Source organism: Bos indicus x Bos taurus, chromosome 24, assembly GCF_003369695.1.
Source record: "Bos indicus x Bos taurus breed Angus x Brahman F1 hybrid chromosome 24, Bos_hybrid_MaternalHap_v2.0, whole genome shotgun sequence".
In the NCBI taxonomy this organism is placed as follows: domain Eukaryota; kingdom Metazoa; phylum Chordata; class Mammalia; order Artiodactyla; family Bovidae; genus Bos; species Bos indicus x Bos taurus.
This window is the reverse complement of record NC_040099.1, coordinates 21,950,468-21,975,110: the sequence shown is the minus strand read 5'-3', so window position 1 is coordinate 21,975,110 and position 24,643 is coordinate 21,950,468. Positions and strand designations below refer to the sequence as shown.

The 24,643-nt window shown below is 43.7% G+C and overlaps 2 protein-coding genes across 5 annotated transcripts in view; one reads left to right on the top strand and one right to left on the bottom strand.

Moving 5' to 3' along the window:
• ZNF397 (zinc finger protein 397) overlaps positions 1–24,643 on the top strand; it is a 49,665-nt gene that overhangs the window by 8,739 nt on the left and 16,283 nt on the right. The window contains exon 1 of one of the 3 annotated variants that reach the window (XM_027526291.1): positions 21,263–21,673. The exons of the other annotated variants lie outside the window; for them this stretch is intronic. The gene's annotated coding sequence lies outside the window, so the exon portion shown is untranslated. Of the gene's footprint in view, positions 1–21,262; positions 21,674–24,643 lie in introns of those variants that run through there. 3 annotated transcript variants of the gene reach the window in all.
• On the bottom strand, positions 1,272–24,023 carry ZSCAN30 (zinc finger and SCAN domain containing 30). Of its 2 annotated transcripts, none has more exons than XM_027526296.1 (4): positions 21,640–22,043; positions 11,621–12,148; positions 11,207–11,345; positions 1,272–4,469 (listed from the first exon to the last, which is right to left on the bottom strand). In XM_027526296.1, exons 2-4 carry the CDS (start codon positions 12,026–12,028, stop codon positions 3,538–3,540), a joined length of 1,479 nt encoding a protein of 492 aa, XP_027382097.1. In that variant the 5' UTR covers positions 12,029–12,148; positions 21,640–22,043; the 3' UTR covers positions 1,272–3,537. The 2 variants fall into 2 exon arrangements, with proteins under 2 accessions (XP_027382097.1, XP_027382098.1); XM_027526297.1 differs by lacking the exon at positions 21,640–22,043 and adding an exon at positions 22,050–24,023 and having other exon boundaries at positions 2,934–4,469.

Genomic DNA, 24,643 nt, shown 5'->3' with positions numbered 1-24,643 from the left:
TGAAAAACACCAAGGAAAGCACGTGCTTTCTATAGCATCTTTGTCCCTTCTGAGTCCCAGGAGGTCAGTTAACTCATTAACTATCTGTGACTTCCTCACTGGTAAATGACAGTGCAGATGTATTCACCTCACTAGTGTACAAAAAAGTCTGCAAATTATAAATTTTTGTGAAGAACAATAGCCTTGACAAGAAGACTTCTGTTCTCAGTGGTGCTTTTCCATGAATTCTGCACCACAAGCAAGTCATATAACTCTGGACCCTCAGTCCAAAGGATCTGAAGTAGGTGATCTCTTTAAGAGTTAAAGCTTCAACAGTCTTATGTTTATGAGATGGGGGTGGGGGTGGAGGTGGGGGGTGGGGGGGGAATGGGCACCAAATAAGGTAGATGCCAAAGGTAATTGTTTTTTCCTTCACCAGAATTGCTGGAGGAAAAGTAACCCATCTGTTTCTTTTCTGCTCAGATCCCTCATTTCTTGGGGTGGAGAGGCAGTCCACTATTTACCCTAAACAGATCCTGCACAAATTCTTGGATTTTAAAAGATGTGGAATGTAGGCACAGTGCTTAATACCAGTTTTCTACCTCTCCCTCACGTCCACAGGCTAGTTAACACTGTCTAGATGAGAGAATTAGAAATTTAAACACGTCTGACCTTGGTCTTAACTCCCCTGTGAACAGCATTGCTTCTTTTGCCCCTTGAAGTGAATCTTCAGAGCAGGGAGACTTGCCAGTCATTTCCGTGCAGAAGGAACTCATCTGGAGAGCATTTCTGCAAAGTCAAGAGGGAGGGTGAGTAGACAGATCCACCCCCTGCTTTCTGATGGGCCAGAACCAGACACCGCTGCTCAGTAACTATCATTCACAGCTGTCTCCTTGGCAGGCACGAACGATGGCAGATCTAGAGGGTCATGGGGTTTTCCTTCATGTGTGATTGTATTAAGGAAAGCTGGGGCATTCTCCCAGACTCTTGCTCTCAAGACGGGTGGGGAAGTGTCCGGATTCTGGTGGATGCAGGGCATGTGTGTTCAGAGGGGACTTGCTCTGATTCCCATGTTCTTTCAACCACAGTTCAGCCCCAGATGGCCCCTCAATTTTGTGGCTTCACCTGATGAACTGCATCCCCAGGGACTAGCTAGCATCTCAGACACATTTTGGCCATGGAATCAAAGCTGAGATCAGCAGCTCCCAGCCTTCCACAGCTCCTTCCCCTGTTTCCCCAACATGTCTCCACTTGTCTTACTGTGCTTATTACTGAGTGATCAATTTCAAAGCAAAACTCAAAACTCAAATTTTATTACAAGACATCTTGCATTACATTCTCATACTAAATAGCTGAAGTATAACAACAAGGTCCTACTGTATAGTACAAGGAACTATATTCAATGTCCTGAGATAAATCATAATGGAAACGAGTATGTTAAAGAATATATAGATATATAACTGAATCACTGCTGTACAGCAGAAATTTACAATATTGTAAATCAACTACCAAAATTTTTTTAATGAACAGTTGAAGTATATATTCAAAAGTATAAATGTTAAAAATCAGTTACTAAGAATGATTCACCAGACAAGATTATTACCAAGAAAAAATATATGTGTGTATATTATATATATTAGGGTTGATGGGTTAAAAAAATGAATAGAAAGTACTCTAAAATGTTAACAGTGTTTCTATGGATGATGGGATCCTGGGTGATTTATACTTTCTCATTTTCTATACTATCAACATTTATAGTTCACAATCAGGAAAAGATATTCAATGGTATTAAAAACATGAAATCATTTGATTGTCACCTACAGGAAAAGGCAACTCTATCCATCTGAAAAATCTTTTTAGATATCTGATTGACCTCACTAGTGATCCTACGGCCTCTGGACACAAAGGCTGTTCCCCCAATCCCACCTCCCCCGTTACCCACAACAGCTTTGATCACCATGTCTTCTTCAGAAGTGACAGCATCAGGAAGGGAAACTGGGGTACCCTAGAAGAGGACTCAGACTTTCTCTTAGGTATTAACTGCCCTCAACAATTACTGGTGAGTTAATTAAAACTGACAAAAATTAGAAAAGTTGAGTTTTGAGGCATCTGAGAGGGTAATTCAACAAATACTCATTGCCCTCAAGTAGCTTAGCATCTGTGAGTCTGATGAAGAGGAGGGCAAGCAGGGAATGAGACATAGTGGAGCCTGGGAGGACCTCCTACTCCCATGTTCCTGTCAGCTTCTCATTTCTGGGCCCCAGGGTCATGAGACACAAGCACTCTAGTCCACACTGTCCCTCTAGCATCCAATATGTACTCCTTCCTAGATGTACAAACATGTCTTTTTCATGCATCACAGCCAAGTCTCCCATCACACTAATTCTCTGAGTACTTCAAGAGATTGGGATTGGCTACCCAACTCAGTGACTAAATAGGAAGCGAGGAACCAACACCTCTCCTGGCTTCTGAACCAGGGGCCACAAGAACAAATTGTTGCCAGAGAGAAGTGTCAGAAGAAGGGATGGTTCCAGATCCTCTTTTCATGCCATGCAGCATGCGATAACCTCTGCTTGTAACATTCTCTTCCTTCTCGCTTTGTTCTGGCTAACCTCTACCCACCTTTTATGTCTCAACTGAGATTTCATCACATCCAGGAAGCCTTTGGTGACTCATGGACCAGGTTAGGTATCCCTTGCCATCCATGCATTTCAACAGAATCATACATGCACACCACACATATACATATACTCACATATATGAATATGTGTATATATATTTCTGAATATGCATATATATGTAAGGGCTTCCGTGGTGGCTCAGTGGTAAAGAATCCGCCTGCAATGCAGAAGCTGCAAGAGATGCAGGTTAGATCTTTGGGTCGGGAAGATCCTCTGGAGGAGGAAATAGCAACCCACTCCAGTATTCTTGCCTGGAGAATCCCATGGACAGAGGAATTTGGGGTCGCAAAGAGTCAGATATAACTGAAGCAACTGACCATGCACGCATGCATATATATATAAAACTTACTAGCCCTTAACTCAAGATGCAGTGGCCATGTCTGCCCCTGATGAATGGCACATACCAGGCACTCACTAAACAAGCAGACCTCAGCAGGAAGGCCAGGGCTGAGGAGAGAACTGACGTGGGAGGAGAATGAGTCACCATTCCCCAGATACTACTAAACTGATCCAGGGCATAATTCAACGTTTCACAACCTCACAACACAACATTTCAGAGAACTGGATAATTTGGCATGTGCCTTCACCTGCCAAATACAAATGCTCTTGCCTGGGCAGGGATCCTTGCCATTAGAGGCATCACCTCCTAGCCATCTTATAAGGAGCTCTCTCAGGATCTCTTCCCTAACCCCAGATTTACTGTGAAGGTACCCATTCAACACTTCAACAAATATCCTTCTGTGGATCTACTCTTACAACAGTTCATGGCACTGGAAGGACAAGAATTCTGCTCTCAGAAAACCTTTATCTTCTGTGGAGTCTCACCCCCAAAGTGAATTCCTAGCATTTCACAATTGTACAACTCTTACCCAAAGAGTTACACTCTGGTGTGAGTTCTCTGATGCTGCATGAGGCCTGATCTATGCCTAAAGGTCTTCCTACATTCACTGCATTCATAAGGCTTTTCCCCAGTGTGGATCCTCTGATGCTGGGTGAGGGCTGAGCTTTGATTGAAGGATTTTCCACATGCATTACATTCATAAGGTTTCTCTCCAGTGTGAATTCGCTGATGTTCAATAAGGATAGAGCTTCTACTGAAAGCCTTACCACATTCAGTACATTCATAGCCTTTGTCTCCAGTGTGAATTTTCTTATGCTGGGTAAGGGCTGAGCTCCGGCTGAAAGCTCTCCCACATTCACCACATCCATAAGGCTTCTCTCCAGTGTGAATTCTCTGATGCCGGATGAGCTCTGAGCTGCCCCTGAAGGCTTTTCCACATTCACAACATCCATAGGGTTTTTCACCACTATGAATTCTCCAATGTCGAACAAGGTCTGATCTCAGACTAAAGGCTTTGCTACAATCTTGACATGCATAAGGTCTCTCTCCAGTATGAATTCTCTGATGTCTAATCAGCTTGGAGCTCTGGCAAAAGGCTTTCCCGCAGTCCAAGCACTCATAGAGCTTACCCCCAGAAAGAATTCTCGGTTGTGTTATAGAGTTTGAGTTCAGGCTGAGGCTTCCTATACTTTCATTACATTCCAGGAAATTCTTTTCTGTGGCGATTTTCTTGGTGAAGCTGGCCAGTCTAAAATGTGTTTCCTGGGAAGGGAACTGACTCAGTTTGTTCCCAGAAGCACTGCCTTTCAGCTTCTCAAAATTGTCCAGACCTCCTAAAGCTTCTTCAAGTATCTGTCCTGAAGGAGTTTCCCCAGGGAGTCGCCTTGGAGGTATTGTGGTTGCTGATGCAACACATTCAATAATTTCTTGCTTTGCTGTCAATACTCTGTCAGCCACCAGCTTGCCATCTAAAAATGTGAATAGAATATGCAAGTGTCATTTGCTCCCCATGCTGGAAGAAAAAACTTACTATAGTGAGAATAGAAAAGAAATCAAGTAAAATAGGTATTTACCTATTAGAAGGAAAACTATTAAAAATTAGCTTCCAAATCTACAATTAAGAGAAGTGACTTGGTTTCAGTTTTATTTATTAAATAAAAAATAAAAATGGTTAATAAAAAGAGAGAGAGAAGTGACTTGGGGTAGTGAGAGGTGCCCTCTCAGTAATATAGACTAGACAGTAATATAGACTAGTAATATAGACAGTAATATAGACTAGACAGTAATATAGACTAGACAGTAATATAGACTAGAATGAGAGTAATATAGACTAGACAGTAATATAGACTAGAATGAGAGTCAGCCTGGGAAAGGAGAGATAGTGAACAGTGAAAGACATTAGCTAAAGGAGATGGTGGTAAACAGGGGTAGCAGTGAGAGAGCAGGAAGCTGGGAGACAGTCCTGGGTTAGAGGAGAAGGTGTGTTTTTAGGCAATGAGGGAAAGGAAAAGAGGAACAACTAGGAACAAGTAGGCTAAAGAAAGATGTCTGAGTCTTGAATCTAGTCCTTCTAGAAAAACAGGAGAGCAGAAGATACAATTGGAAAACACTTCAAGGTTTAGAACTGAACAGAGGTAGGCAGTACAAGGGCTTCCCAGGTGGTGCTAGTGGTAAAGAACCCACCAGCCAATGCAGGAGACGTGTGTTCAATCTCTGGGTTGGGAAGATCTCCTGGAGGAAGACACGGCAACCCACTCCAGTATTCATGCCTGAAGAATCCCATGGACTGAGGGCCACAGTCCCTAGAGTCCCAAAGAGTCAGACACGACTGAATCAACTTAGCACGCACACACACAGGGGGTGCAAAGGTAAATGGCAGATTCTGGTAAGTTCTTAGTTGATCAAATAATTACAAGCAAATAGAATACGATATGCAGAGCATAATAAAAGGAATCTTGTGAATTCCTGACTCATTCAGGGTCTGGTGGGAGTCTTCCATGTTCACTTTTTTATTGATAAACGGTCAACGAAGGTTGGAAAGGAGAGGCAGATATGACTGCCTGGTGCCAAACCTTCAGCTCTCACACAACATGCCCCTCTCATTTCTAGATTTCTCGTAACTCAAAACAGGAGGCTACTAAATGATGGCTAAGGTAACTTGAATTATTTTGCATGGAGAAAATCTGAAAAACTGTTAAGTTACTTTCTACCTCCTCAAAGTCCTCTAAACTTATACACATTCTACAGATTAGGAAATGAAGACTCAGAGAGGCTATATCATTGATATCTCTTGTTGCTGTTGTTTAGTTATTAAGTCTTGTCTGACTCTTTGCGACCCCATGGACTGTAGCCCGCTAAGGCTCCTCTGTCCATGGGATTATTGGAGCGGGTTGCCATTTCCTTCTCCAGGGCATCTTCCTGACCCAAGGATGGAACCTAGGTCTCCTTCTTGGCAGGCAGGTTCTTTATCACTGACCCACCACCGAAGTTCACCGATGTAAGGTCACAGAATAAACAATTGGTAGAGTTAGGATTCAACCAAAGATGCTTCACATCAAGGTTTACAGTTTTCCCTCCATGTCATCTGCCTTTCTTATTGGAAGGAAGCATGGCTATAATGGCATGGCACTGAGGGGAAAAAAAATTTTTTTTAACATTTTTGTTTTATTTTTGTAAAAAAGCATGTTTTTATATGAAAATAAATACCTTTTCTGATATTCTTGTAGTTCATGATACTTCAAACACAACAATAAAGTCTCACAATGATTACCTGACCAAAGCAGAGGGCTATCCAGCTTCTCTTTCCCTCACTCCTTACCAGAAATCACAGATGGATGACACTGCCTATTAGATTAGGATGGAACACTCAAATTCACACTGTTCTTGGATCTTAGACAGAAACTTAATCAAGCCTGTGCTTGTTTGAAAAGGGAAAAATTATAAATAAAAGCATAATATATAAAAAGGGCTGAAGAATAATAAGCACCAACTTGGTTAAAGTCAGAGAAGTAACAACCCAATGAGAAATTTTCTGAAAGTAGTAAATAGATCAAATTATTAGAGTATAAAGTGGCAATAAAATTTTGTAGGGACAAAATTAGGGTTGTGAACATTAGAACAGTTACATAATTTACAGGATTTAAAATATCTCTTACTCCTTGGAAGGAAAGTTATAACCAACCTAGACAGCATATTAAAAAGCAGAAATATTACTTTGCCAACAAAGGTCTGTCTAGTCAAGGCTATGGATTTTCCAGCAGTCATGTATGGATGTGAGAGTTGGACTATAAAGAAAGCTGAGCACCAAAGAATTGATGCTTTTGAACTGTGGTTTTGGAGAGGACTCTTGAGAGTCCCTTGGACTGCAAGGCGATCCAACCAGTCCATCCTAAAGGAAATCAGTCCTGAATATTCATTGGAAGGACTGATGTTGAAGCTGAAACTCCAATACTTTGGCCACCTGATGTGAAGAGTTGACTCATTTGAAAAGACCCTGGTCCTGGGAAAGACTGAAGGCGGAAGGAGAAGGTGACAGAGGATGAGATGGTTGGATGGCATCACTGACTCAATGGACATGAGCTTGAGTAAACTCTGGAAGTTGGTGATGGACAGGGAGGCCTCGCTTGCTGAAGTTCATGGGGTTGCAAAGAGTCAGACACGACTGAGTGAACTGAACTGAACTGAAAATACCTCTTCAAATTCTGTAATTACATGAAGTCAAATCATGAGACCAGTACAAAATCCTGACCTTAGATGTATAGATCAGGAAAATATCAAGACTTTTATTCTTTCAACTATATATGTTTATTATATAAAAATATTAGGATAAACAGTTAACTAAAATAATTTATGGAAATTTAAGATTGAACGTAGAATAACAAATGACTACTTGAGTATTTAGAAATATTTGTACAAAAATAAGCCAAATAATCTAATTACTATCTCCCAAGAATGAATGATAATTCACAACCAAGCCCAAAGTCCAGAGGCTGGAGGGCAGAGTACAGATTATAGGAGACACTCTGGAAGAGAAATAAGCCATAGGTTTCCCTATAGAAAAGCTCTTCTATATAACATCCCCTGGTGGCTCAGAGGTTAAAACGTCTGCCTGGAATGCAGGAGACCCAGGTTCAATCCCTGGGTCGGGAAGATCCCCTGGAGAAGGAAATGGCAACCCACTCCAGTACTCTTGCCTGGAGAATCCCATGGAGGGAGGAGCCTGGTAGGCTACAGTCCACGGGGTCGCAAAGAGTTGGACACGACTGAGTGACTTCACTTTCACTTTCACCCCACCCCACTACTTCCCTACTTTTTCAATACCCTGTATGGTCTAAAATCCTCTTACCTAGGGACTCAGCCTTAATTGCACAGGGTAACACTATAAAGATGATGCTCCACTGCCCACCCAAATCACCTTCACCAGTATGGTGCCTCCTTCCCTCAGCTGCTGCAACTGTTGGCTCCTAATGACCTACAGCTGTCTCCTTCTCTGGAGACTTTCCCTGGCAGATGAAAGCCACCCGGCCTAGGAAATTACTCCACCCTCACCACCCTCCACCCCAACTCAAGAAGCGACAACTCAGCAGTACAATTATGCTCCAGGGGGATCCCTGCAAAGCCCCACCACATGGATTAAGCCAAGGCTAGGTTTCTTGATCTTGCCCCTTCCTAACCCTCCCTCTCTCACTCCATCCAGAGTTCTCCTGAAGAGCATGTTCTCAGCAAACCACCTGCACTCAAATCTCCAACACAGACTTCTCTTCTTGCAAGACATACTATTAGGCTAGTGAAGAAGCTACAGGAAAATTATATTATATATTATGTAACGACGGTGTAAGGCTGTAAAAATTACGTGATGGCTCTTACAATCCAGTCAGAGTGGATTCCTCCAATGATTTAAACCTCAGGACCTAGGTAAAAGATGTGAAATGATCCACATTAATCCTCAGAAGTGGAGGTGAAACCCTCATGACTAAGAAAGAGATCAGCATAACGAGATTCATCAGGAATCCAGTAAAGGCCATTCAAGGCCATATTCTTAGGGACCAGGCATAAACGGAGGATGAGGAAGGCTGGATTGAGTCAAAAATGTAATACCACTGTGAAAGAGTGAACAATAAAAAGATGCAAAGTGCAACACGTAAGAGGGGTGTGAATCTACCTTATAAACTAGTCAGATCTTTATTAGAGTATTTTATTTTTTTATCCCTGTAGTTCAAATGAATGTGGAGAACCTGAAGCATGTCCAGGGGAATGACCAGAGATGGAACAGAGAGTCAGAGGCAGTGAGATGCTTAGTTAAAACAAAGTTAAAGGGCGGTGTACTCACTGCCTTCAAGAATAGGTTGTGTTTTATGAGGACTCTGCTGAACAAATAAAATAAAATGGAATTAAAGTTGGAAGTAGTTCATATCGACCCAGAAAAGAAGTTTAAGATTGTTGTAGCTGGCTGGTCTGCTTGCCGTAACACAATACCATACACTGGATGGCTTAAACAACAGAAATTTACTTTCTCACAGTTCTGGAGGTTGGAAGTCCAAAATCAATGTGTTGACAGGTTTTTTTCCCCCTCCAGGTCTACCTCTCTGTGGCTTGCAGTGGCTTTCTTTCCACTGTGTCCTTATATGGTTGTCCCTCAATTTGTGTTATGTCCCAATCTCCTCTTCTTACAAGGACACCGTCATATTGGATTAGAGATCACCCTAACAATCCCATGTTAACTTATTTACTTCTTTAAAGGCTCTATCTCAAACACAGTCATATTCTGAGGTACTGGAGGCTAAGGCTTCAACACAGAAATTGGGGGCAGGGGGACATAATTCAGCCCACAACAAATATCAGAATGAAAAAAACAAGAATGACTTAAAAAATTATAGGACACTCTCATTCCTTAAGACCTTAAAAAAGGAATAATCTACTCTAACTGATTTAGATATTTACCTACTTTTAAGGCAGAGGACTCGAGGAAATGATTGTTAAAGTCCACTTGAATGTAGCTCCTACTGGATGCAGAAGATGGTTCACTTGGCAAATGATGTGTCAGGAGAGCTGGAAGGGAGTTTCTCAGGAGGTCTCAATGTACAGATGCATGAGTTCCTTTGGTGAACTGCCAAAATCTGAGAGCTAGCCCTTGACCTTGTGGCCTCATAAACCTAACTTTATCATCATACAATGAATAGATTTACCTCTTGGGGTCAACTCTCATTAGCCAAGCTCATGAAACTGAGCAGGAAAACCACAATAAGAATGAATGAGTAATGTAACTGTCACACAGACCAGACTAGACTAATGTACTTTTTTATTATAGCTGTTTCATGGGAACTTAATAAGATTGTTTGGTAAAAATGAAATCGGAAGGGTAGGTGGGTGTAACAAACTTGTTCATGAAAACAAGTTAATAAGCCTGATGTATGTGCTGCCCATAGGGATGACTTTGCCAATAACATAAAGCCCCCTGGTCAGCTTCAAACCCACCCTTCGATGCCCTGCCTGTGACACACTTCTCCCTGGCCGACTGACACGATGTGAACTTTAACAGTAGGGGGGCCAAACAGACACTGGAGGAGGAAGGGTCTTCCCTTCCTGGTTCTGGTGTGCTCTCTTTGTTTCCCTGCAAGGTGCAGGGCACCATCCCTCAGCATGGCTTTCCAGCAAGTTCCGTGTCATGGCACCTCCCCATGGGGGGCTCCTGGCACTCAAAAAGGTGGCTTCTCAGGGAATTCTGCCCCCTAGAACACAACACTCTCCCCCCACCCATGAATGGCTGTCCTCAAACCCCAAAGAGCAGTTTCCCAGCAAGTCTGCCAGCAAGCACTTCTGGGAACATTTCAGCGGGCCACAGCTGTGCCCTTTTCAACAAGGTCTGGACCTCAGCTCTGCCAGGGGAGGGAGAGGATGTGGCACCCTCTTGCAGACTGGTTCCTTTCTGGGGTGATCTACCTCAATCCCAGAGACTCCTACATGTGTTATTTCTGTATACTTAATGGGGATTTTAAAAACTAGTTAGTAATTAATCCCCTGTCATAGTTAATAATTCTTAATGCTAAACTTTCCCTGTTCAAGCTACCATGTAATTTCTCTTACTGATACATTATTCGTCTTCATCTTAGGAATTGCCTTGACAGTAGGACCATAATATTAAAAAAACAGAATACTGGTCTTTGAATATTATGGGTATTATTAGAAAATTCTATTAGAGACCTTAATTTTTTCTAAGTTTCTTTTTTTATTTTTTTAATTAATTTTAGTTTTTTTTTCTTATGCTGGGTCTTCGCTGTTGTATGTGGGCTTTCTCTACTTGCGGTGAGAGGCAGCTACTCTCTAGCTGCAGTGCACAGGCTTCTTACTGGGGTGCTCCTCGTGTGGTGGAGCGTGGGCTTCAGTAGTTGTGGTGGACTGGTTTAGTTGAGGCAAGTGGGATCTTCCCTGACCAGGGATGGAACCTGTGTCCTCAGCATTGGCAGACGAATTCTTAACCACTGGACCATCTGCGAAGTGCTGAGACCTTAACTCTTAACCCAGAATTAGAAATTATGTTGGAATTTCAGATTCTAGGCAGAGCCAAAGGAAGAATATTTCTAGGTAAGGGGGCTTTTCCACAACATTTAATGACAGTCACAAGCAGCAGTCATTAAGAAAATGCCCCATGCCACGCATTTACACCTTCACCTCCATCCTCAACCCCACATGGACTGTGGCTCCTCACCTGTCTCACAGAAAGCCTGGCACTCCTGAGTCTCATTCTTGCCCCGCTTTTCCAAGGGCTGGAGCTGGATACTCGGTGACTTCAGTGCTCCCACAGATGTCATTTCCTTCCAGGTCATTCCCTGGCCACGAGCTGTGTCCTAGGAGTAATCAAGTACCAACACTATGATTCTGAGGACACACAAGAGGAAAACCCCTAGAATAACAGGGCAGGCCAACCAGAGTCAGAAACTCAAGCAAATGATTAGATAGAGAACAATAAGGCTAATAGCTCTAGTGACTTGATCCTAGTGGACAAATAATAAGCCAAAAGACAAAAATTTTTATCGTTCTCTGGTAGCCCAGTCAAGTCACTCAGAATGGCTTTCTCATTAACCTACAAATGGTTAAACAAGCCAACAAAACACCTCCCTACCTGTTGCCTTGGCTCGTCGAGCTCCTTCTCCAGCTCCTCCAACATCTCCACGGCGTCCTCTCCGCTCTCTGGTCGGTTCTCTCGGAACAAGGCCTGCAGCTCCTCGGGCAGGATGGCCAGGAACTGCTCCAGCACCAGCAGCTCCAGGATCTGCTCCTTGCTGAGCACCTCGGGCCTCAGCCACTGACAGCAAAGCTCGCGGAGCCGGCCCAGCGCCTCCCGGGGCCCCGCGGAGTCAGAGTAGCCAAACTGCCTGAACCGCTGGCGGAAGGCCTCCCGGCTACAGGCGTTTCCCTGACGGCCGAAGTCGTGCCCCCAAACACAGTTTTCTTCTTCGACCTTCACCACGACGAGTCTTTCTTGCCCTTTTGGAGCACAGTAGGCCAAGGCTGCAGACTTCCCTGCCATTCTGGGCAGAGACAATCTGAATTCAGAGGCTGCCTAGCCGAAGTGGTGAGCAGATGGGTCTGTGTCTACGAGATTTCTTCTGAGTTCTGATGCTTCAGGGAGCTCCTGAGGTGGACGATGCTAATGTCACACAGGGGGAAAAATGTGTTTAGAATATAAATTCAACTGTTTGAAGACCAGGTGACACAGAGCATAGCGCTGTAAAGAAAACTGACGAGAAGGGAGCTTTCGTATAAATGATACATTCATAGATGATTCAGGATTTTTCTCAGGATGTGAAACGGAAAATGTTTAAGTATCACTGAAATAAATTCAACTTTTGGTGACCATGTTAGAGACAACATGGGAGACAGTAAGTAGTGCTCAAAAATCATGCAAAGCAGGAAAAACATTCTAGTGTATTATTACTCCTCAGAATAACAAGCACCACTTTACTGAGCACCTACTAGATGCCAAGCACCTGCGAGATACTTAACATAAATTTAATATAACTTCCCTATGAATTCTGTAAGGACAATCATAACTGTGCCCATTTTCCAAATGAGGCTGCTGAGAATATAAAGGGACCCAAGACACACAGCCAGTAAGCAGCACAACTGTGCTCAGCAACCAGAGTATTTATTAGCTCTTTCTATTAAGTCATGGGTTCTCTCCAAAGAGGGGCTTCCTGAGTGACTCAGTGGTAAAGAATCTGCCTGCCAATGCAGAAGACTTGGGTTCAATCCTTGGGTCGGGAAAATCCTCTGGAGAAGAAAATGGCAACCCACTTCATTTATTCTTGCCTGGGAAATCCCACAGACAGAGGAGCCTGGCAGGCTACAATCCATGGGGTCACAAACAGTTGGATACGACTTAGCGACTAAACAACAACAACTCTCCAAAGAAGGGAATCTGCACTTAATAAACCTACCTTGGGCAAGGCACTTTACAATTACAATTTTATCAGAAAGTGTAAATAACACTAGCAGGTATGCATTATCATCCCCACTTTACAGATGAGGAAACTGAGGTTCTCAAAAGCTAAGTAATTTGCCCAAGGTCCCAAACTGGTATACAGCAAAGTCAAGACATGAACCTAGGAGTAGCCCAACTCTGATGCACTGGCTTTTTAAAATTACAGAATGGGTTAATGCCCAGGACAATCTAGGTTGACACTAAATTAAATTAAGAATGAGGGTGAAACTGTTAAGGAAAAGTCATGGAGAATGGCCATGGTGATGTACATAAAAGGAAGGTTTATTCTTGACTTTAAGTCACAAGGTTCTGAGACACAAAGAAAAGAGGAATGGATTCCTTCATCCATTATCTCAACAATACTTGAGCTCTGTGCTAAGCAGTATACTGATCAGGATTCTCAGGGTACGAAGGTCTGTTTTCAAGGACTCCTAGTTTAGTACAGGAAAGTGACAAACACAGTGCAATATACCCAAGGATCGAGAGAAGCAGACAAGGTAGCCTGGAAAGATAACCAAGACCAGGAAGAACTGTCTGCCTGGGCGAATCATCTCAGCATAGCCTGATATGTGTGAGCTGGGTAAAGCCGTAGAGGAAGGTCATTCAGGCAAGCAGTGGGATGGCAAGTAAGAGGATGTGGCCCATTGAGGAAAATGCAGGTAATTCAGAAAGGCCAGGCTCAGCGTGCTATGGCTCAGAATCAACCATGGAACACAGACATCAGGACAGACTTGTTGAATCAGAATCTCCATGGGTGGGACTCCAATAAGCTCCATAGATGCTTCTGATATGCAGCCAGGGTACAAAGTACTGGACAGAGTACCTCTGCCTAGGCAGAGGTAAGGAATAGTGAGAGAGGAGAGACCTCAACAAAGAGAAATTTAGGGACATTTTTCTTCTTAATTTTGTGGTACTTGGAAAATATTAAATACATTTCTTTAGTTCTTCTTACAATTGACATTTAAGAAATTCCATGACAATGCACAAATATTATCCCTCACCAACTTGTCCTCCACTGGGTGGCTGAAGCACTCTCACTGCTCCTTCTCCATCTCCTTCACAGGCCCACCCTCCTCTACATCAGAGTTCCACAGGTCAGCCCTAAGCCCACCACCACTGCTCTTAGTCTCTCCCGGGAATCTCATCCTGACCTTCAGTTACCATCCACTTCTAGTCTAGAGCTCCCATCTGAGCTCCAGTTCTCTGTGCCCATTGTGACTCACATCCATCATAAATCCTCTTGAATTTCTCAAAAGGACCTCAAACTCAGCACATCCATGATCAACTGATGATTCATCCCACTGCAACCTGCTCTTCTCCCAGGAAGATCCCCCTCAGAAAGCAGGAATAACCATCTGGCTGTATTGCCAGAAACATGAAAGCATGCCTAACACATTCTTCCTATATTTAATTCAAATTGAGTCCTATTGATTTTATTTCCTATCTCCAGAATCTACCTTTCCCCATCACTACCAGCACCATCTTCATTTCAGCAACTATCCTTGTCACACTGTATGAGAACGCAGTCTGCTTCTAATGTAACCACAGTGACTTCTTCAAGTTGCAGATCCGATCTTGTTCCCCGGACTAGTTTCAAAAAAGCAAAAACAAAAACAATGGGTAATCAACAAGGACCTACTGTAAAGCACAAGGAACTCTGCTCAACATTCTATAACAACTTAAATGGGAAAAGAATTTGAAATACAATACAAACACGTGTAACAATCACCTAGCTGTACACCTGAAACTAACACAAGATTGTTAATTTACTACATATACGTGCTTAGTCACTCAGTCCTGTCTGAGCCTTTGTGACCCCATGGACTATAGCCCACCAGGCTCCTCAGTCTATGAGATTTTCCAGGCAAGAATACTGGAGTGGGTAGCCATTCCCTTCTACAGGGGAATCTTCCTGACCCAGGGATCGAACACAAGTCTCTGCATTGCAGGCAGATTCTCTATTATCTGAGCCACCAGGGAAGCCCACTAATCAACTATGGAGGTGGTGGTTTAGTTGCTAAGTCGAGTTCGACTCTTGCGATCCCATGGACTGTAGCTTGCCAGGCTCCTCTATCCATGGGATTCTCCAGGTGAGAATACTAGAATGGGTCGCCATTTCCTTCTCCAGAGGATCTTCCTGACCCAGGAATTAAACCCACGGCCTCCTGAATTGCAGGCAGATTCTTTACCGACTGAGTTATGAGGGAAGTCCTATGTCAACTATACTCCAATATAAAATAAAAATTAAAGACAAAAAAACTCCAAAGCCCTTCAGCTTTGGAGTTAAAACTCCAAACTCACTTTAGCCCAGGTGAGTCTGTCTTTGCACTCATGTCACTTTACAGATTCCCGGGCCATACCCCAGCCTGAGCCAGAACCTCATGGATGGGGTTTTAGATCTGTAAAACAGTCTGCAAGCAATTCTGATGTGTAGGCAGGTTTGAGAACCCTGGACCATTCAGGAAGTCATGAAAGAGAATCATGTTCCTTTCCCTCAGAGCACTTCTCTCATTTTGTCAGTATATATACAGCCCCAGTACAGTTCAATTCAGTTCAGTCGCTCAGTCGTGGCAGACTCTTTGCAACCCCATGAATCACGGCACTCCGGGCCTCCCTGTCCATCACCAAATCCCAGAGTTTACTCAAACTCATGTCCATCGAGTCAGTGATACCATCACCATCTCATCCTCTGTCATCCCCTTCTCCTCCTGCCCCCAATCCCTCCCAGCATCAGGGTCTTTTCCAATGAGTCAACTCTTCACATGAGGTGGCCAAAGTATTGGAGTTTCAGCTTCAGTATCAGTCCTTCCAATAAACATCCAGGACTGATCTCCTTTAGGATGGACTGGTTGGATCTCTTTGCAGTCCAAGGGACTCTCAAGAGTCTTCTCCAACACCACTGTTCAAAAGCATCAATTCTTTGGCACTCAGCTTTTTTCACAGTCCAACTCTCACATCCATGCATGACCACTGGAAAAACCATAGCCTTGACTAGACGGACCTTTGTTGGCAAAGTAATGAATGTCTCTGCTTTTCAATATGCTATCTAGGTTGGTCATAACTTTCCTTCCAAGGAGTAAGTGTCATTTAATTTCATGGCTGCAGTCACCATCTGCAGTGATTTTGGAGCCCAAAAAGATAAAGTCTGACACTGTTTCCACTGTTTCCCCATCTATTTCCCATGAAGTGATGGGACCAGATGCCATGATCTTCGTTTTCTGAATGTTGAGCTTTAAGCCAACTTTTTCACTCTCCTCTTTCACTTTCATCAAGAAGCTTTTTGGTTCCTCTTCACTTTCTGCCATAAGGGTGGTGTCATCTGCATATCTTGAGGTTATTGATATTTCTGCTGGCAATCTTGATTCCAGCTTGTGCTTCTTCCAGCCCAGTGTTTCTCATGATGTACTCTGCATATAAATTAAATAAGCAGGGTGACAATATACAGCCTTGATGTACTCCTTTTTCTATTTGGAACCAGTCTAACTGGTCCAGTTCTAACTGTTGCTTTCTGACCTGCATATAGGTTTCTCAAGAGCCAAGTCAGGTTGCCAAATTTAGACTTAAATTGAAGAAAGTAGGGAAAACCACTAGACCATTCAGGTATGACCTAAATCAAATCCCTTATGATTATACAGTGGAAGTGAGAAATAGATTTAAGGGACTAGATCTGATAGATAGAATGCCTGATGAACTATGGACTGAGGTTCATGACATTGTACAGGAGACAGGGATCAAGACCATCCCCATAGAAAAGAAATGCAAAAAAGCAAAATGGCTGTCTGGGGAGGCCTTACAAATAGCTGTGAAAAGAAGAGAAGTGAAAAGCAAAGAAAAGGAAAGATATAAGCATCTGAATGCAGAGTTCCAAAGAACAGCAAGGAGAGATAAGAAAGCCTTCCTCAGCAATCAATGCAAAGAAATAGAGGAAAACAACAGAATGGGAAAGACTAGAGATCTCTTCAAGAAAATTAGAGATACCAAGGGAACATTTCATGCAAAGATGGGCTCAATAAAGAACAGAAATGGTATGGACCTAACTGAAGCAGAAGATATTAAGAAGAGGTGGCAAGAATACACAGAACTGTACAAAAAAGATCTTCATGACTCAGATAATCACGATGGTGTGATCACTCACCTAGAGCCAGACATCCTGGAATGTGAAGTCAAGTGGGCCTTAGAAAGCATCACTACGAACAAAGCTAGTGGAGGTGATGGAATTCCAGTTGAGCTGTTTCAAATCCTGAAAGACAATGCTGTGAAAGTGCTGCACTCAATATGCCAGCAAATTCGGAAAACTCAGCAGTGGCCACAGGACTGGAAAAGGTCAGTTTTCATTCCAATCCCAAAGAAAGGCAATGCCAAAGACTGCTCAAACTACCACACAATGCACTCATCTCACATGCTAGTAAAGTAATGCTCAAAATTCTCCAAGCCAGGCTTCAGCAATACGTGAACCGTGAACTTCCAGATGTTCAAGCTGGTTTTAGAAAAGGCAGAGGAACCAGAGATCAAATTGCCAACATCCGCTGGATCATGGAAAAAGCAAGAGAGTTCCAGAAAAACATCTATTTCTGCTTTATTGACTATGCCAAAGCCTTTGACTGTGTGGATCACAATAAATTGTGGAAAATTCTTAAAGAGATGGGAATACCAGACCACCTGACCTGCCTCTTGAGAAACCTATACACAGGTCAGGAAGCAACAGTTAGAACTGGACATGGAACAACAGACTGGTTCCAAATAGGAAAAGGAGTACATCAAGGCTGTATATTGTCACCCTGCTTATTTAACTTATATGCAGAGTACATCATGAGAAACGCTGGGCTGGAAGAAGCACAAGCTGGAATCAAGATTGCCAGGAGAAATATCAATAACCTCAGATATGCAGATGACACCACCCTTATGGCAGAAAATGAAGAGGAACTAAAAAGCCTCTTGATGAAAGTGAAAGAGGAGAGTGAAAAAGTTGGCTTAAAGCTCAACATTCAGAAAACGAAGATCATGGCATCTGGTCCCATCACTTCATGGGAAATAGATGGGGAAACAGTGGAAACAGTGTCAGACTTTATCTTTTTGGGCTCCAAAATCACTGCAGATGGTGACTGCAGCCATGAAATTAAACGACACTTACTCCTTGGAAGGAAAGTTATGACCAACCTAGATAGCATATTGAAAAGCAGAGACATTACTTTGCCAACAAAGGTCCGTCTAGTCAAGGCTATGGTTTTTCCAGTGGTCATGAATGGATGTGAGAGTTGGACTGTGAAAAAAGCTGAGTGCCGAAGAATTGATGCTTTTGAACAGTGGTGTTGGAGAAGACTCTTGAGAGTCCCTTGGACTGCAAAGAGATCCAACCAGTCCATCCTAAAGGAAATCAGTCCTAGGTGTTCTTTGGAAGGACTGATGCTAAAGCTGAAACTCCAATTCTCTGGCCACTTGGTTCAAAGAACTGATTCATTTGAAAAGATCCTGATGCTGGGAAAGATTGAAGGCAGGAGAAGAGAATAACAGAAGATGAGATGGTTGCATGGCATCACCGATTCAATGGACATGAGTTTGAGCAAGCTCTGGGAGTTGGTGATGGACAGGAAGCTTGGTGTGTTGCAGCCCATGGGGTTGCAAAGAGTCGGACATGACTGAGGGACTGAACTGAACTGATACTTCAGTGGATTATTTGAGTAATACCCATGCGTGTGTGCTCAGTTGCTTCAGCCGTGTCCAACTCTTTGCGACCCCATGGACTGTATCCTGCCAGGCTCCTTTGCTATGCCCTCCTTTAGGGGATCTTCCAGACCCAGGGATTGAAGTGGCATCTCCTGCCTTTCCTTCACTGCAGGTGGATTCTTTACTGCTGAGCCACCAGGGAAGCTCAAGCAATACGTATTATCCTCCACAATGAGATTATAAGCCACATCAAGATTTTTGCTCCCACTGTGTCTCCATCACCCAATCCAATGTGTGGTACACAGTAGGCGTTACATATATAAAAGAAAGAGTGTTGCTACAGTTAAGAAAGGAGAGTTTAAAACAGGCAGTGGTCAACATTGTTGAATGCCTAATTAGGTCTGAAAAAGTCCCCATTTCTCATACTGCAAGGAGATGACTTAGTTCACAGGAAAGGCACCAGCTTTGGAATCAGGTGACCCCACAATGTGGAATCATAATGCAGACTCTTAAAAGCTATGACAGTAGTCGCCAACTAAACCTTTCTGAGATTCCATTTCTTCTCCATTAAAAATGGAGTCAACAATGCTTTCATCAGAGTTATTACAGGAATTACAATAACATAAACATTTAGTTTTGCTTGGTATATTAAGCATTTTTTAAATTCTGATGCTTTGACATCTAGGGCCTTGTCAACACTGGAGGGACTGCCCTTTCCAGGGCTAGCAGATTTCAAGAGATAGCAAACTTGCTTGCAGGTATGCCTTTTACATACCAAGCAACCAATCCAGAGCCCCACAAACCCACCATCTCCTCCAGGGGGGTTTCTCATCCAGGACCACCATTCCCCTGCCCTAATCACCCCAGGACCAAGTATCAGCAATCAGGGATAACCTCTATGCCTCAGAGCCCTGTCCCTACTTTGAAATTATTCAAAGTAGCCAATCCTAAACCTCATGACCTTGCCCTGTTTCTTGCCACACAAGACACAATAAAGGCTCCTGCCCACTTTCTGCTCCTATCACCTCCTAACTGACCCTGGGGCTTCCCCAAGTGGCTCTGTGGGCCAGGCATGCCCCTGCTCCTTTGGGACCTGTAACAAACTACCTTTTCTCACCAATCATCTCCTGATCTGTTGACCTCCCCATAACTAAATAACAATAAAAGTTGCATTTTAAAACACTTGGCCCAGAGGAGATTCTCAACACATCGTGCATACAGCACTCAACATAGTGGATAAGGGAAACGCAAATTTCACGTCAGAAGGCATGGGTTACAGAATAGGCTTTATTGGGGAAACTTACTGAGTGGTGAGTAAAAAGAGCACATGTACCCTGATTCTCCCATTATCCCATAGAAAGGAATTCTGGTGTGTGTTTTTTTTTCCTTCTCTCTCCTTTCATTTTGGGCTTTTGTTTTTTGTGTTTTTTCCGGCTGTGTGCAGCATGCAGGGCTTTAGTTCCCTGACCAGGGATCCAATCCATACCCCCTGTACTGAACCACCAGGGAATTTACGGAAGGTAATTCAAGGGACTGCTCCTTCTACATTCTTACTGTGTAAATATGAGAAAGCAGCTTTGTCACCAAGGGGCATAAGTCGACTGCTTTGGACCAGAAGTGTGAATTTAAGTGTCAGCTGTTTATGGAGTTGTCTAAGGGACCCAGGTGCAGGCCGGAAGCACCTCTGGGAGACGAGATCCTGGTCCCAGGTAGCTCTTAGTCCAAGACACCCAAGGAAGTCCAGGCCACTTTTGGACATTCCTGTCTACTGCAGTATAAAGTATCTACCTTGTCTGCTTAAACTGTAACAGAAAACACTAACTGAGCTTTCATTGTAGTGTCAAGCATCAGCTACCTGTTCTAAGTGTCTTCATTCATCTTTATAGCACCCTATATTCTACAGTTTTACAGAAGAAAAACAGAGATGTTATGTACTTTGTCTCAGGTCACAAGGCTAGTAAGTAGTCTGGATTGTTTTGAAACCAAATGGTCTGACACCAGAGTCCATACTCTTAGATGGGTACCTTGATGAACTGCCCTTTCACATCTGCCTTCTCCACTAAACCAACTGCACTTTTGAGGAAAGCCTGTGTTTTCATACATTTCTCTAACATTTATTGAGTTCCTACTTTGTGCAGGCACTGGGCAGGCACTGAAAGAGTTACAAACAAGACAATTGTCACTGAAAGAGTTACAAACAAGACAATTGTGGTTGTTGTGTTGCTAAGTCGTGTCTGACTTTTGCCAACTCCTGTGACCAGCCCCCGCCCCCACCCCTCCCATGGACTGTAGCCCCCCAGCCTCCTCTATCCATGGGATTTCCTTCTCCAGGGGATCTTCCCAACCCAGGGATGGAACCAGCATCTCTTGCACCTCATGCATTGGCAGATGGAGTCCTTACCACTGCCCCACCTGGGAAGCCCTTACCACTGAGCCACCAGGGACTGAAAAACAGTGGGGAGAGGCAGATGTTTAAAAAAAGAGGGGGGAAAAAAAAGCACGGAATTACCTGATTTAATTGTGAAAGAACTACAAGGGGGAGAGTACAAAGTGCTCTGAGAGTGGCTCGTTTAAAAAAAAAATCTAACCTATAAATCTAACCTAGACTGGGGAAGTCAAGAAGGATGGCTGAGATAGGACACAAGAATGAACTCTGGGCGAGTGAAATGGGAGGAAGGATTCCATCTGTGCCCCTGTGACTCCTCCGTCAGCGGCCAGGCACACAGGAAGCACCCGGTTAGTGCTCCCGGAGTCCGGAGATGCAAAGGCAGGTGGATGAACCGCAAGCGAATAAACATGAAAGCATAAAAGAATGACCGACGGACTGATGCGCCGACCGACGGAAGGGCGAGCGGCCAGACGGTACCGTTGAGGGGCGGCCACTTAGTAGAACCGCATGCTCTGCCTGGGGCCTAGGCAGGCCGCGGCCGGACAGCGGCATTTTGGGAAGCACCCGGGGCCCCGAAGCCGCGGGGCCGCACCGCCTCACTCACCCTTCGCTCCGCGGGCGGCGGGGACTGACCCCAGGTGAGGGGCAGAATGACCTCGGGCGGCGCGCGCCGGAAGTGGGGGGCGGCACTCCCCTCTAGGCCGCCCGGAGGACTGCAGCTCTGTGGCGGGGCCGCGGCGGGGTTCAGAGAACCATTGAGGGGACCGGGAGAAGGAGGGGTCTCTGGGTGGGACCTGGTGGGGACCGCCCCAGGTCGAAAACGGTTGACGGGAGACTGTAAGAGGAAAATTGAAATAGCGATAGAGCTTAGTGTAGCATCAAGGAGATAAAAATAGAACCGACCATCTGTAAATCTGGGGCAGAGGACCAGATTACATTCGCACACCGCGAACACGCTGTCTGCAAGGACAGTTCTCGAAGCTACAGGGCGGAGAGTGGGAGAAGGGGTCTTACCCCAGCGTGGCGGGAGTGTAAAGTGCAGAAACACCCCACCGTCGACTGCAAGGGCTTGGGATCCGGGATCCAGCAGTAGAAGGTCACTAATTTTCTCAAAGACTGCGGTACTCAAGCTGAGCCTTGCCGCAGACGGAGTAAAATGGAGATTTAGGAGTGCAGTGTTTCGTAGGTAGCGGCAGGAGCGAGAGCACAGCGGTGGGAAGCTAAGGGCCCGCTGGGGAATTAGCCCAGCATCTTGGTTGGGTGGATCCTAGGTTAAGGGATGGATTGGGATCAGGTTTGGAGAGTTTCAAATGCCCTGCTAAGGAATCAGGAAAGCATTTAGTTAGCGGTGCAGGCCATTTACATGTGACATGGCCAGAATTGTAATTCTGGGGCAGTATCTGACAGTGCTTTGTAGACAGGATTAAAGGACAAAAGAGATGAAAGAGGACAGGCGGTTAAAAATGTAAACTCAGCAAGATTTGCGAGTATCTGAAAATATGACTAAAGATAGGGAAGAAACTTTACCAAGGGAGATCTTGTGGAAAAAGAAACAAGGAATTATAAAATACTAGTATCTGAGGGAATGAAGGGGTAGAGCTGGTAGAGAAAAGGAGCTTCTCAGGGAAGCTGGGCCCAGCTAGTTCAAACATCATAAAAGCCAGGAGAGCTCTCAGGAGAGGGAAGAAGTGACTAGGAGATGCTACAGAGAGCTGGAGAAGATGCTAACTAAGGTGATGCTAGAATTAAGGCGAAGGGCAGAAGAAGGGCCAGAGAGATGTTACCTATGGAATGTCCTTGCCTGGGGTTAAGAAGTGTATGGTAAGGCCCTGAGAATAGATAATGATTCCTTTCAAGAAATGTGATAATGCAGGAAGGAAAAAGAGGAAACTCGTTGGTGGAGGCAACAGAATTTTAAGGAGTTTGTTTTCTAAGGAGATTAGAGACCTAATTATATTTGTAGAATAAAGATAAAGAGTGAGTGGGGAGAAAAATTGAAGATAGAAGAATAGAGGACTAGTTGATGGGGAGAGAATAAGACTGGATAGGTCTCAGGAAGTAAGATGAAACACTATAATAAAAAATGGTACATTTAGTCTATGTTGTCATGCTCTGAATGTAGACCAACCAAGTAGTATCAGTAGGTGATGCTCATTTTATAAGTAAATAAGTGCACTGTTTACTGAATTGTCACAAACTGAACACACTTGTGTTACTAGCACTCAGATGAAGAAACAATATTATCCATCCTCAGAAGTGCCTACTGCAGTCTCATCAAGCCACTACCCTCCTCTGGCCCTAAAAGATAGAAACTCCCCTAGAGGAGGGCATGGCAACCCACTCTAGTATTCTTGCCTGGAGAATTCCCATGGACAGAGGAGCCTGGCAGGCTACAGTCCATGGGGTTGCAAAGAGTTGGACACGACTGAGCGACAGCATAGCATACATACACTAAACCCTTAACATGATAGGTTAGTCTTGCCTATTTTTGTACTTTATGTAAATGGAACTCAATATGTGCTCTCTTAATTCAGCCTTCATTCAACACTGTGTGTGAAATTCATATTGCTTTCTGTAGATGTATACTGTACATTCTAATTTCTAGTAAGAATATATTGTGTGATTATGCCAATACTCAGACATTCTATTATTAGTGAACATTATTGAGAGTGAAGTATTTAACTCTCTAAATACATTATTTTTGGATGTTAAGCTAACCTTGTATTGCTAAGATAAATTCCACTTGATCATGATGTATAATTTTTACTATATTAATGGATTTAATTTACTCATATTTGATTGAGAATATTTGTGTCCATATTGTTAGAGATATTCATCTGTAGTTTCTTTTCCTGTGATATCTTTGTCTCACTTTGGTATCAGAGTAATTAATGGCCCCTTTTATTTTCTGGGAGAGATTGTGAAGGATTAATATTCACTTCCCTGATAGCTCAGTTGGTAAAGAATCCACCTGCAACACAGGAGACCCCAGTTCGATTCCTGGGTCGGGAAGATCCACTGGACAAAGGATAGGCTACTCACTCCAGTATTCTTGGGTTTCCTTTATGGCTCAGCTGGTAAAGAATCTACCTACAATGCAGGAAACCCTGGTTCGATCCTTGGGTTGGGAAGATCCCCTGGAGAAGGGAAAGACTACCCAGTCTAGTATTCTGGTCCGGAGAATTCCATGGACTGTATAGTCCATGGGGTCCCAAAGACTCGGATGTGACTTTCAATATTCTTAAACTGTTTGATAGATTTCACTTGTGAAACCATCTAGGCCTGTGCTTTTCCTTGTTAGAAAAATTTTTATTATGATCTCAATTTCTTTACTTTTCATACATTTATTGTTTTTCTTTTTCAGTTTTAGTAATTTATATAATTCTAAGTAGTTTGTCCATTTCACTTATGTTGTATAATGTGTTTGCATAAAGTTGTTTATAATAATCCCTGGTTGGGTTTAGTTGCTAAGTCGTGTCCGACTCTTGGAACCCCATGGACTGTAACCCACCAGGCTCCTCTGTCCATGGGATTTTCCAGGCAAGAATACTGGAGTAGATTGCCATTTCCTTCTCCAGGGGATCTTCCCAACCCAGGAATCGAACTCA

Bases quoted from the DNA above. Each gene is read 5' to 3' on its own strand.
- ZSCAN30 (XM_027526297.1), bottom strand. From the start codon at position 12,028: ATGGCAGGGAAGTCTGCAGCCTTGGCCTACTGTGCTCCAAAAGGGCAA. The intron at 11,346-11,620 runs GTAGGGAGGTGT...GATTACTCCTAG, and splicing joins TCGACGAGCCAAGGCAACAG to GACACAGCTCGTGGCCAGGG. The intron at 4,470-11,206 runs GTGAGGAGCCAC...TCACATTTTTAG, and splicing joins CCAGGCTTTCTGTGAGACAG to ATGGCAAGCTGGTGGCTGAC.